Source organism: Pan paniscus, chromosome 21 (genome assembly GCF_029289425.2).
Source record: "Pan paniscus chromosome 21, NHGRI_mPanPan1-v2.0_pri, whole genome shotgun sequence".
NCBI lineage: Eukaryota > Metazoa > Chordata > Mammalia > Primates > Hominidae > Pan > Pan paniscus.
The window spans coordinates 38,010,105-38,022,791 of NC_073270.2; the positions used below are offsets into that span (position 1 = coordinate 38,010,105).

The 12,687-nt window shown below is 40.6% G+C and overlaps 1 protein-coding gene across 1 annotated transcript in view; it reads left to right on the forward strand.

The window, feature by feature from the left end:
• KIF3B (kinesin family member 3B) overlaps positions 1-12,687 on the forward strand; it is a 57,096-nt gene that overhangs the window by 40,225 nt on the left and 4,184 nt on the right. Inside the window, exons 6-8 of the mRNA XM_055104469.1 lie at positions 8,640-8,753; positions 9,425-9,530; positions 12,011-12,189. Of these exons, the coding sequence (XP_054960444.1) occupies positions 8,640-8,753; positions 9,425-9,530; positions 12,011-12,189 (399 nt within the window). The remainder of the gene's footprint in view (positions 1-8,639; positions 8,754-9,424; positions 9,531-12,010; positions 12,190-12,687) is intronic.

Sequence of the window (12,687 nt, forward strand, 5' to 3'; positions counted from 1 at the left end):
GATGGCGTGTACCTGTAATCCCAGTTACTCAGGAGGCTGAGGCAGGAGAATCTCTTGAACCTGGGAGGCGGAGGTTGCAGTGAGCTGAGATCACACCACTTTACTCAAGCCTGGGCGACACAGCGAGATTCTTGTCTCAAAAAAAAAAAAATTAAAAAATGATAAAGTATACAAATCAGTGTTTTTTTAAAAGCATATATATGCATAGGGCTATAAAACCACCACTACAATCTAATTTTAGAACATTTTTATTACTCTCCTCTAAAAGAAACTCTACCAGTTAGTAGTCACTCCTCATTACCCCCTTTCCCAACCCGAAGTAATCACTAATCTGCTTCCTGTCTCTATGGCTTTGCCTATTCTGGCCATCTCATATAAATGGAATCACACACTGTGTGGCCTTTTTGGGCTGGCGTCTTTTGCTTAGCATGACGCTTTCAAGGATCGTCCATGCCGTAGCATGGATCAACAGATATCTGGTAGTCTCAACATCAATTGTTCTTTATTATGACTGAATAACATTGCACTGTATGAATAGGACACATATTTATTTATTTTTCAGTTTATATACATTCCGATTATTTCTAGTCTTTGGCTATTATGGATAATACTTCTATAAGCATTCATGTATAAGGTTTTGTATGGATGTGTGTTTTCATTTCTCTGGGATACATTCATAGGAGTGGAATTGCTGGGTCATATGGTAACTCAGTGTTTAACTTTTTGAGAGAATGCCAAACTGTTTGCCACAGTGGCTGCACTATTTTACATTTCTACCACCAATTTCTCCACATCTTATTATTATTATTTTTTCTTTGAGACAGTCTCGTTCTGCCACCCAGGCTGGTGTGCAGAGGTGCAGTCTCAGCACACTGCAACCTCCACCTCCTGGGCTCAAGCGATCCTCCCACCTCAACCTCTGGAATAGCTGGGACTATAGGGGCATGCCACCCTACTTGGCTAATTTTTGTGTTTTTTGTAGAGATGGGGTTTCACCATGTTGCCTAGGCTGGTCTCAAACTCCTGGGCTCAAGCAGTCTGCCCGACTTAGCCTCCCAAAGTGCTGGGATTACAAGTGTGAGCCACCATGCCCAGCCTCTCCACATCCTTGTCGACACTTGTTATTTCCTGTCTCTTTTATCATAGACATCCTAACGAGTGTGAAGTGGTACTACATTATGGTTTTGATTTGCATATTTCTCTGGTGACTAATGATGTTGAGCATCCTTTCATGGGCTTATTGGCCATTTGTATGTCTTTGGAGAAATATCTATACAAATCCTTTACCCCATTTTAAAATGGGGTTGTTTCATATATATATATATATATATGTATATATTTCGTATATACACACACACACACACACACATATATATGTGTATATATATAGTTTTTGTTTTTTGTTTTTTTGTTTTTTTTTTTTTGGAGTTGGAGTCTCGCTCTGTCATCCAGGCTGGAATGCAATGGCATGAACTTGACTCATTGCAACCTCTGCCTCCTGGGTTCAAGCGATTCTCATGCCTCAGCCTCCCGAATAGCTGGGAATACAGGCACCCGCCACCATGCCCGGCTGATTTTTGTATTTTTAGTAGAGATGGGGTGTCACCATGTTGCCCAGGCTGGTCTTGAACTAACCTCAGGTGATCCACCTGCCTTGGCATCCCAAAGTGCTTGGATTACAGGCATGAGCCACCATGCCCAGCCAATAATTAAGTTTTAAGAGTTTTTTTTTGAGACAGAGTCTGGGTCTGTCACCCAGGCTGGAGTGCAATGGCATGATCTTAGCTCACTGCAGCCTCTGCCTCCTGGGTTCAAGTGATTGTCCTGCTTCAGCCTCCCGAGTAGCTGGGACTATAGGCATGTGCCACCATGCCCAGCTAATTTTTGTATTTTTAGTAGAGATGGGGTTTTACCATCTTGGCCAGGCTGGTCTGGAACTCCTGACCTCAGGTGATCCACCTGCCTCAGCCTCCCAAAATGCTAGGATTACAGGCATGAGCCACTGTGCCCGGCTGAGTTTTAAGAGTTCTTTATATTAATATATTATGAATACCACTTTCTCACGAGATTCATGATTTGAAGATGCTTTCTGTTATTCTGAGTTGTTTTTAAACTTTCTTGATGGTATTACTTATAGCACAAAAGATTTCCATTGTGATATAGTCCAATTTAATTGTATTTTCTTTTGTTTATTTTACTTTTGGTATTGTATCTAGATTTGCCTTTTCTGGACCTTTCATATAAGTTTATAAATGAAATAATGTTGGAATAATGTGGCCTTTTGTGACTGCTTTCTTCGTGTGTGTGTGTGTGTGTGTGTGTGCATGTGTGTGTTTTGTTAGTTTTTTTTTTTTTTTTTGGGATAAGGCCTTCTTCTGTCAATCAGACTGGAGTGCAGTGGTGCCATCATAGCTCACAGCCTTGACCTCTTGGGTTCAAGTAATCTTCCTGCTTGAGCCTCCTGAGTTGCTAGGACTTCAGTTGCATGCTAGCACACCTGGCTAATTTTTTTAAATTTTTTCATAAGGATGGGTCTTGCTGTGCTGCCAAGGCTAGTATAGTGTTTTCAACAGTCTTCCATGTTGTAGCATGTATCAATACTTTATTCATTTTTTATGGCCAAATAATATTCTGTTGTATAAATATACCACATTTTATTTATCCATTCATTATTTGATGGACATTTGGGTTATTTCTACTTTTGGGTGTTATGAATAATGCTGCTGTGAACATTCATATTCAGGTTTCTTTTGTGGACGCATGTTTCATTCTCTTAGATCCTCTAACAGGCTTATAGTGTTAGGTCTTACATTTAGGTCTATGATCCATTTGAGTTAATTTCTGTGTATGGTGTGAGGTAGGGTTTCAAGTACAGTGTTTTAGATGCAGATATCTAGTTGTTCCAGCACCATTTGTTGAAAGGGCTTTTCTCTCCCATTTCATTGTCTTGGCATACTTATTGAAAGTCAGGGCCGGGTGCTGTGGCTCATGCCTGTAATCCCAGCATTTGGGAGGCCGAGGTGGGTGGATCACCTGAGGTCAGGAGTTCGAGATCACCCTGGCCAATATGGTGAAACCCTGTCTCTACTAGAAATACAAAAATTAGCCAGGTGTGGTGGTGCATACCTGTAGTCCCAGCTACTCAGGAGGCTGAGGCAGAGGAATGCCTTGAACCTGGGAGGTGGAGGTTGCAGTGAGCTGAGATCATGCCACTGCACTCCAGCCTGGGCAACAGAGCAAGACTCTGTCTCAAAAAAAAAAAAAAAAGAAAGTCAGTTGACCGTAATTAAGCATTTATTTATTTATTTCTGGACTTTCAATACTGTTCCATTGGTTTATATATCTATCCTCATGCTAGTACCATTCTGTCTTAATTACTATAGCTTTGTTAGTTTTGAAATCAGGAAGTGTGAGTCCTCCAGCCTTGTTCTTTTTCAGGAGTGTTTTGACTGTTCAGGGTCCCTTGCATTTCCATATTCAAACATACTTTGTTTTACTGCACTCTGCTTTGTTATAATTCACAGATATTACATTTTCTACAAATTGAAGGTTTGTGGAAACCCTGCATAGAGCAAGTCTGTTGGCACCATTTTTTCAACAGCATTTGCTCTCTTCATGTCTCTGTGTAAGCATTTATTAGCGATAAAGTATTTTTAAAGTCTGTACTTTTTTTAGACAAAATGGTATTATACATTTAATAGAGTACAGTATAGTGTAAGCATAACTTTTATATGCACTGGGAAACCAAAAAATTGTGTTACTTGCTTTATTGTGATACTTACTTTATTGCAGTAGTCTGGAACCAAACCCACAGTATCTCTGAGGTATGCCTCTACATTTTAAGGTCAGCTTGTCAATTTCTGCAAACAAAGCCAGCTGGGATTTTGATATTGATCACATTGAATCTGTAGATCAATTTGGGCAATATTGTCATCTTAACAGTATTAAGTATTCAGATCCATGAACATGAGATGTCTTTCCATTTATTTATTATTTCTTTAATTTTTCTCAAGAATGTTTTGTAGTTTTCAGTGTATAATTCTTACACTTTTGTTAAATTTATACCTAAGGGTTTTTTGGGTGCTATGGTATATGACATTGTTTTCTTAATTTTATTTTTGGAATATTAATTACTAGTATATAAAAATACTGGCTGGGCATGGTGGCTCACACCTGTAATCCCAGCACTTTGAGAGGCCCAGGTGGATGGATCACCTGAAGTCAGGAGTTTGAGACCAGCCCGGCCAACATGGTGAAACCCTGTCTCTACAAAAATACAGAAATTAGCCAGGCGTGGTGGCGGGTGTCTATAATCCCAGCTACTTGGGAGGCTGAGGCAAGAGAATTGTTTGAACCCTGGAGGCGGAGGTTGCAGTGAGCCGAGATCGCGCCATTGCACTCCAGCCTGGGCGACAGAGCGAGAATCCGTCTCAAAAAAAAAATTTTATATATATATATTTTATATTTTTATATATATTTATATTTATATATATTTATATTTATATATTTATATATATTTATATATTTATATATATTTATATATTTATATATATATTTATATATATATTTATATATATATTTATATATATATTTATATATATTTATATATTTATATATATTTATATAAATTTATATATATAGTTATATATATTTATATATATTTATATATAGTTATATATTTATATATATTTATATATATTTATATATAGTTATATATTTATATATATTTATATATATTTTTATATATTTATATTTATATATTTTTATATATATTTATATATTTATATATATATTTATATATATTTATATATATTTATATATTTATATATATTTATATATATTTATATATATTTATATATTTATATATATTTATATATATTTATATATATTTATATATTTATATATTTATATATTTATATATATTTATATTTATATATATTTATATTTATATATATTTATATTTATTTATATTTATATTTATTTATATTTATATTTATTTATATTTATTTATATTTTATATTTATTTATATTTATATATTTATATATATTTATATTTATATATATTTATATTTATATATATAATTGATTTTTGTCTACACAATGATATTTTTATACCTAAAAAAATTAAGTTTCTTAGTATTTTCTAGTACCCAATCCACATTCAGATTTTCTTGGTTTGCTCGTTTTAGGATCTACATATTAGGACTACATGGTACACTTGGTTATTAAGTCTCTTAGACTTATTTTAATCTGAGGCAATTCTTTTTATTTTTTATTTTATTTATTTGTTTATTTGAGACAGAGTCTCACTCTGTTGCCAGACTGGAGTGCAGTGGCGCGGTCTCGGCTCACTGCAAACTCTGCCTCCCAGGTTCAAGTGATTCTCCTGCCTCGGCCTCCCAGGTAGCTGGGACTACTCGAGTAGTGAGCCACCACGCCCAGCCAATTCTTTTTATTTTCAAAAATATTTTTCAGCCGAGCATGGTGGCTCATACCTGTAATCCCAGCACTTTGGGAGGCTGAGGCAGGTGGATCATGAGGTCAGGAGTTCAAGACCAGCCTGGCCAAGATGGTGAAACCCCCATCTCTACTAAAAATACAAGAATTAGCTGGGTGTGGTGGCGGGCGCCTGTAATCTCAACTACTCGGAAGGCTGAGGCAGGAAAATTGCTTGAACCTGGAAGGCGGAGGTTGCAGTGAGCCAAGATTGTGCCACTGCACTCCAGCTGGGGCAACAAGAGCGAAACTCCATCTCAAAAAGTATATATATACATATTTTTCATAGTTGACTTGTTGAAAAGACTGAGTCAGATAGCCTGTAGAAATATCCCACATTGTAGGCGGGAGTGGTGGCATGTGCCTGTAGTTCCAGCTACTTGGGAAGCTGAGGCAGGAGGATTGCTTGAGCCCAGGAGTTCAAGGCTGCAGTGAGCCAAGATTATGCCACTGCCCTCCAGTCTGGGTGACCGAGTGAGACACCAACTCAAAAGAAAAAAAAAAAGAAGAAATATACCACATTCTGGATTTGTTGGTCTCTTTCTTCATGGTGTCAATTAACTTGTATCTCTATCCCCTTTATTTAGCTTTAACTGAAAGCTATCTCTGAAGCACGGGTTCCCAACCTTGGCTACAAACTGAGAAGTTTTAAAAATTAATGATGTCTGAGCCCCACCTCAGAGATTCTGATTTAATTGGTCTAGGGCAGTAGTCCTTAAACTTTAGCAGGCATCAGAATTACCTGAAGGGATTGTTAAACACAGATTGCTGGGTATCACACCCAGAGTCTGATTCAGAAAGGCTGGGGCAGGGCCTGAGAATGTTCATTTCTAGTAGGTTCCAGGTATTGCTTCTGCTGGTTTGGTGAATGCATTTCGAGAACTCTTGGTCTCTCATGAGGTCTGGGCAAGATATTTTTCAAAACTCTGTAGGTAACGTTAATGTGCAGCCTGGCCTGAGAAATGTGGAGCTAATAGTTTCAGCCAACAGATGATCTTTGTCTGGATCCATTATTTCATTAGTGGGGTTACAAAATGACCATGCCTGGCCAAAGAAGAAGTTTTCAAAGGGATTCTTTTAATGATCAAATTTTAAATTTGGAAAAGAGCCCTTAAAATTAAATGTAGGCAAGGTGCGGTGGCTCACGCCTATAATCCCAGCACTTTTGGAGGCTGAGGTGGGCAAATTGCCTGAGCTCAGGAGCTCAAGACCAGCCTGGGCAACATGGTGAAACCCTGTCTCTACTAAAAATACAAAAAAATTAGCTGGGCATGGAGACATGTGTCTATTGTCTCAGCTACTCCGGGGGCTGAGGCACGAGAATCGCTTGAACCTGGGAGACGAAGGTTGCAGTGGGCTGAGATTGCGCCACTTTACTCCAGCCTGGGCGACAAAGCGAGGCTCTGTCTCCAGAAAAACTAATTAATTAATTAAATGTGTGTGTCAGTCAGTCCTCTTTGCAGGTATGTACATCTAGAAAAAGATCAGGACAAAATATACCAACATAATAATAATAGTTATCTCTGGATAGTGAAATTGTGGGTGATTATGTTTTTTACATTTTCTTTTTGTTGTTGTTGTTGTTTGAGACAGAATATTGCTCTGTCACCCGGATTGGAGTGCGGTGGCACGATCTTGGCTCACTGCAACCTCTGCCTCCCAGGTTCAAGTGAATTTCATGCCTCAGCCTCCCAAGTAGCTGGGATTACAGGTGCAGGTCAACCACGCACGGCTAATTTTTATATTTTTAGTAGAGACAGGGTTTTGCCATGTTTATCAGGCTGGTCTCGAACTCCTGACCTCAGGTGATCCACCCACCTCGGCCTCCCGAAGCACTGAGATTACAGGTGTGAGCCACTGGGCCTGGCCTGTTTTTTACATTTTCTAATGAATAAATAGAATCATTGTAACCAGAAGAAAGCCAAATATGTGTTATAAAAAATAGTTTCTGAAATGTCAAAGAGAAAATTTTAGCTCCCCAAAATATTTTTTTTCTAAGGAGTCTATTTTCATTATTATCTCTCTCTCTTTTTTTTTTTTTTTTTTTTTGAGACAGAGTTTTGCTCTTTGGCCCAGGCCAGAGTGCAGTGGTGTGATCTCGGCTCACTGCAACCTCTGCCCTCTGGGTTCAAGCGATTCTCCTGTCTCAGCCTCCTGAGTAGCTGGGATTATAGGTGCCTACCACCACACCCAGCTAATTTTTGTATTTTTAGTAGAGACAGAGTTTCGCCATGTTGGCCAGGCTGTTCTTGAACTCCTGACCTCAGGCAATCCACTGCCTCGGCCTCCCAAAGTGCTAGGATTACAGGCATGAGCCACCGTGCCTGGCCTATATCTCTTTTTATATCTTTTGAGTAAACAGTGAGTCAGCCTGTTTCTCACAGTACCCTATACCTCTGTGCTGTTTGCTTTGTGTCCCTTCCATGTTCATTTCCTTTTGGCATTGTTTTGTCCTGAGGCTTTAGAAGAGTAAAGGCAGAGATATAATGGGAGACAGTCATCACCATAGAGAGACACCACCAGTGGGTTCCAGTTTCCTTGTTTGATGTGTTTCCTGGGCACTTGTCAGACAGAGACTGTTAGTAGGAATGGTCTTCATTCTCAGTGCTCTCAGGGGCTGAAATCCACTTAGTCCTGCTTTTTATCCTGGTCAGTTAGAATGGGAAATTTTCCAGCTTGGACAGTGAGCCATGGGATTGGAGTAAGGCAGTTTAATTTCTTCTGTTTTTGGCATTTTGGAAGTTAATGACCTTGGTTATCAGCACCAGTGGCCCTCTGAAAGATACTTCAGGTAGCAAATGTTCACTCCAATATAGCCCGGGGGTCACCTCCCTCTTGAGCCTGTTCACATCCTGCCCCTTCCCAGGCAGAAGTGACCTCTCCATATTTCTAAGACAGACCACTGTCAGTACCTATTATACCTAACAGGGCTGCACCATTACCCTTTGTTTCAGGCAGGAACCAGATATCATTTGTGTCTGTATCTCAGCTCTTTATATGATGTTAGGCCCATCGTACTTGCTGAGTAAATGTTTGCTATGTGCCTTGACTCTTACCTGATTACTCACCATGCATGAGACCAGATAGCTGACACTTCATATGTATTCTGTATCTGTTTTCACCTGTTATGTGTGCTCTTACAGGCATCTTATTATAGAAAACTTTATCCCTCTGGAAGAAAAAAGTAAAATTATGAATAGAGCCTTCTTTGATGAAGAGGAAGATCATTGGAAACTACATCCTATAACCAGACTGGAGTAAGTCACTATTAACTTTAAGTATATTTTCAAGTATGAGGGAGGAAAAGAATGTTGATAACAAGAGCCCTCTGGTCAACAAAGGGGTTTGATAAGAACACAGTTTGGCTTATTTAAACTCAAAACCCACTGCATTACTGATTTTCTAGCTGCCATAGATCCACCAGGTAAAAGTTTGATGATGAGTGTGGTTTTAGGAATTGGGAGACTTTGTCACTAGTGAGTGAGCAAGTGACCTTTCCAAAATTCCTGCATTTCTGTTTCTCCAGCTGTGAAGTGAAGTATGCTAGGTCACGTGAGGGGCAATTCAGAGCTGTTATCTTTGTGTGTCATTCTGACCCACAGTGTTGAGAAGGATTCTCATGCTAAGTCTGGGTGCTGCTGGAAAGATGGGAGACACCTGGCAGGGATGCAGAGGTGGGGGGTGTTGACAGCTATGCTTTGTGAATGCTGTCTAAGAACTGGGTGATGATTAAAAATCTCTTCTGGCTTAAAAGATGCATGATGCTCTGAATCAGAAAGCAACTCAAGCAGAAAACAGAAGCATTTCCCGTCCCACTTACGTCAGCCTGCAGTCCAGGGAGTTACTTGCTTCAGGTTCTGTCAGTGTCTTCCGAGTGCTGGTTCCACAGGACTCCAGCCAGGGCTTTAATACTGCAGTTCATTTCCAGGAACCAGCAGATGATGAAGCGGCCAGTCTCAGCCGTGGGATATAAGAGACCATTGAGCCAGCACGCAAGAATGTCCATGATGATTCGTCCAGAGGCCCGATATAGGGTGAGAAGATCCTTCTTGGGTTTTTCTCCTGTCTCTTTTGGAGTCTAGATTTGTGTAAGCCCTTAGATACTATTCCACTCGGAGTTCATACCTTCTTTCCAGAGGTACTTGAAGACATTTATACCAATAACAATTATAACAAATAATAAATAAATAAGCCGAGCACAGTAGCTCACACTTGTAATCCCAGCAGTTTGAGAGTCCGAGGTGGGCAGATTGGTTGATTCCCAGGAGTTTGAGACCAGCCTGGGCAATGTGGCGAAACCCTAACTCTACTAAAAATACAAAAATTAGCCAGGTGTGGTGGTGTGTGCCTGTAGTCCCAGCTACTTGGGAGGCTGAGGTGGGAGGATTACCTGAGCCCAGGAGGCAGAGGCTGCATTGAGCCAAGATCATGCCACAGCACTCTAGCCTGAGTGACAGAGTGAGACCCTGTCTCAAAAAATAAATAAGTAAATATAATAAAAATAATAACTAATAGGCCAGGCGCAGTGGCTGATGCCTGTAATCCCAGCGCTTTGGGAGGCTGAGGTTGGTGGATCACCTGAGGTCAGGAGTTCGAGACCAGCCTGGCCAATGTGGTGAAACCCCATCTCTACTAAAAACACAAAAATTAGCTGGGTATGGTGGCAGGCACCTGTAATCCCAGCTACTTGGGAGGCTGAGGCAGGAGAATGGCGTGAACCCAGCGGGCGGAGCTTGCAGTGAGCCAAGATCGCGCCACTGCATTCCAGCCTGGGCAACAGGGCAAGACTCCGTCTCAAAAACAAAAAACAAAAACTAAAAACACAAAAATTAGCCGGGTATGGTGGCAAGCACCTGTAATCCCAGCTACTCGGGAGGCTGAGGCAGGAGAATCGCTTGAACCCAGGAGGCAGGAGGCAGAGGTTGCAGTGAGCCAAGATCGTGCCACTGCACTCCAGCCTGGGTGGCAGAGCGACACTCTGTCTCAAAAAAAAAAAAAAGTCAGTACTAGAGAAGGAGAGTACAAACATCCTGTCTGTCATGGCCAGTAAATATTAACAATGAGCTTCAAAATGGCTCTGTGGGAAGGCTGGAGAGAACACAGATGTGTAGTGACAGGAGATGGACCTGTCGTAAAGAACTTCAGGTACTTTCATCTCACAAAATGTGTGTCAGTCATGTAGTCATTTAAAGGGACATCATTGAGGACTATTTAATGACCCCAAAATAGAAAAATAGAAACTCTGCCATGAGAGCCTCTACTTTTTAATTAAATTAAATTAATTAATTAATTTGTTTTGAGATGGAGTCTCGCTCTGTCGCCCAGGCTGGAGTGCAGTGGCGCGGGCTCTGCTCACTGCAACCCCTGTCTCCTGGGTTCAAGCAATTCTGGTGCTTCAGCCTTCCTAGTAGCTGAGACTACAGGCACATGCCACGACACCCAGCTAGTTTTTGTATTTTTAGTGGAGACAGGGTTTCACCATGTTGGCCAGGTTGGTCTTGAATGCCTGACCTCAGGTGATCCACCCACCTCGGCCTCCCAGAGTGCTGGGATTACAGGCATGTGCCAACACGCTCAGCTAATTTTTGTATATTTAGTAGAGACGGGGTTTCACCATGTTGGCCAGGCTGCTCTCGAACTCCTGACCTCAGGTGATCCACCCGCCTTAGCCTCCCAAAGTGCTGGGATTACAGGCGTGAGCCACCGCACTGGCCTTTTTTTTCTTTTTTTTTTTTTTTTTCGAGGCAGGATCTCACTGTGTCACCCAAGCTGGAGTGCTGTAGCACAGTCATAGCTCGCTGTATCCTCAGACTCCTCGGCTCAAGTGATCCTCCTGCCTTGGCCTCCCAAAGCACTGGGATGACCATGCCCAGCTGAGCACTTGCTGTGTGCTGGGCATTGTACCCAGCACTTGACTGCTTTCTCTAATTAAGTTTCCCCATCTTCTCTATGCATTCAGTCCTGTTGCTTAAAGGTCAAGTAGTGGGGCAAGTGGCTGAACTAGGATGCACAACGTATTAAGTTATAGAGTAATTTACACCAGAAGTATATATATGATATAAAATTTGATGTAAAATATATTGAAATGTAAACTGTTTTTCTCTGGTTGGTGGAAGCGCACTCAATGTTTTTTTTCTTTTTGCTCATCTGTATTTTATAACTATCAATAGGGAACTTGTATTATTTTTATAGTGAAAGATTTTCACTTGAAATATTTTTAGATGTTTCTGAGTCTTTCTTGGCAGCCAGAGCCAAATAGAAGATTATGGTTAGTTAGCTCTTTGGGTGCCATTCTTCCTGGCTTTGAGTTATTTAAAAGAAAGAAAGCAAAAGCAAAAAATCAGGTGGAGTTAGGTGTTGTAAAACGGCATCACTTCTTTCAGGCAGGCTCTTTCTTGATAGGCCCTGAATAACAAGCAATTTGCACTTCTATTCTTGGAGGGGCCCTCGATTGCTTGTACTGCCTGTGTCCAGTTGGAGGCTAACCTAGCTGGTGATGGCTGTGCTTCTGCAGGCAGAAAACATTGTGCTGTTAGAGCTGGACATGCCCAGCCGGACCACCAGAGACTATGAGGGTCCAGCCATTGCCCCCAAGGTCCAGGCTGCATTGGATGCGGCTCTGCAGGATGAAGATGAGATACAGGTGGATGCATCATCGTTTGAAAGCACTGCAAATAAGAAATCCAAGGCCAGGTGAGTGGCTTTGATGACGTGTGTTTAAACAGAACATGTTTGAACAAGGACAAACCAAAGCAAGAATGCTTGTTTATCATGGAATACTTTGCAGAACACACTAGAAAATATTGCCATATTACTCCTATGTTTACTTATTTATTCTACAAATATTTATGGTTGAGACACTATGCCAGGTATACCGAATACCAGAATACCTAATGTCTCCAGTCCCTTACTATAAGGTGAATGTGTTCTAGTGAAATAGCAGTCAGTTCTTCTGTTCTCATGAGTTGTCCGGTAGTTCTAAGTGCTTTACAAACGTTCTCTTAATGATTTCCTGTAAAAACTTAGAAGGCAAATATTATAATCAGTCCCATTTTATAGACAAGAAAACTGAAACTTAGAGAATTTGAGAAAGTAGCCACCTCTAAGGAAACCCAGCAAGTAAGGGCCAAAGCAAGAATTCAAAAATAGGTCAATCCAGATCCACAACCCAGTCTCTGGGCCTCCATACTA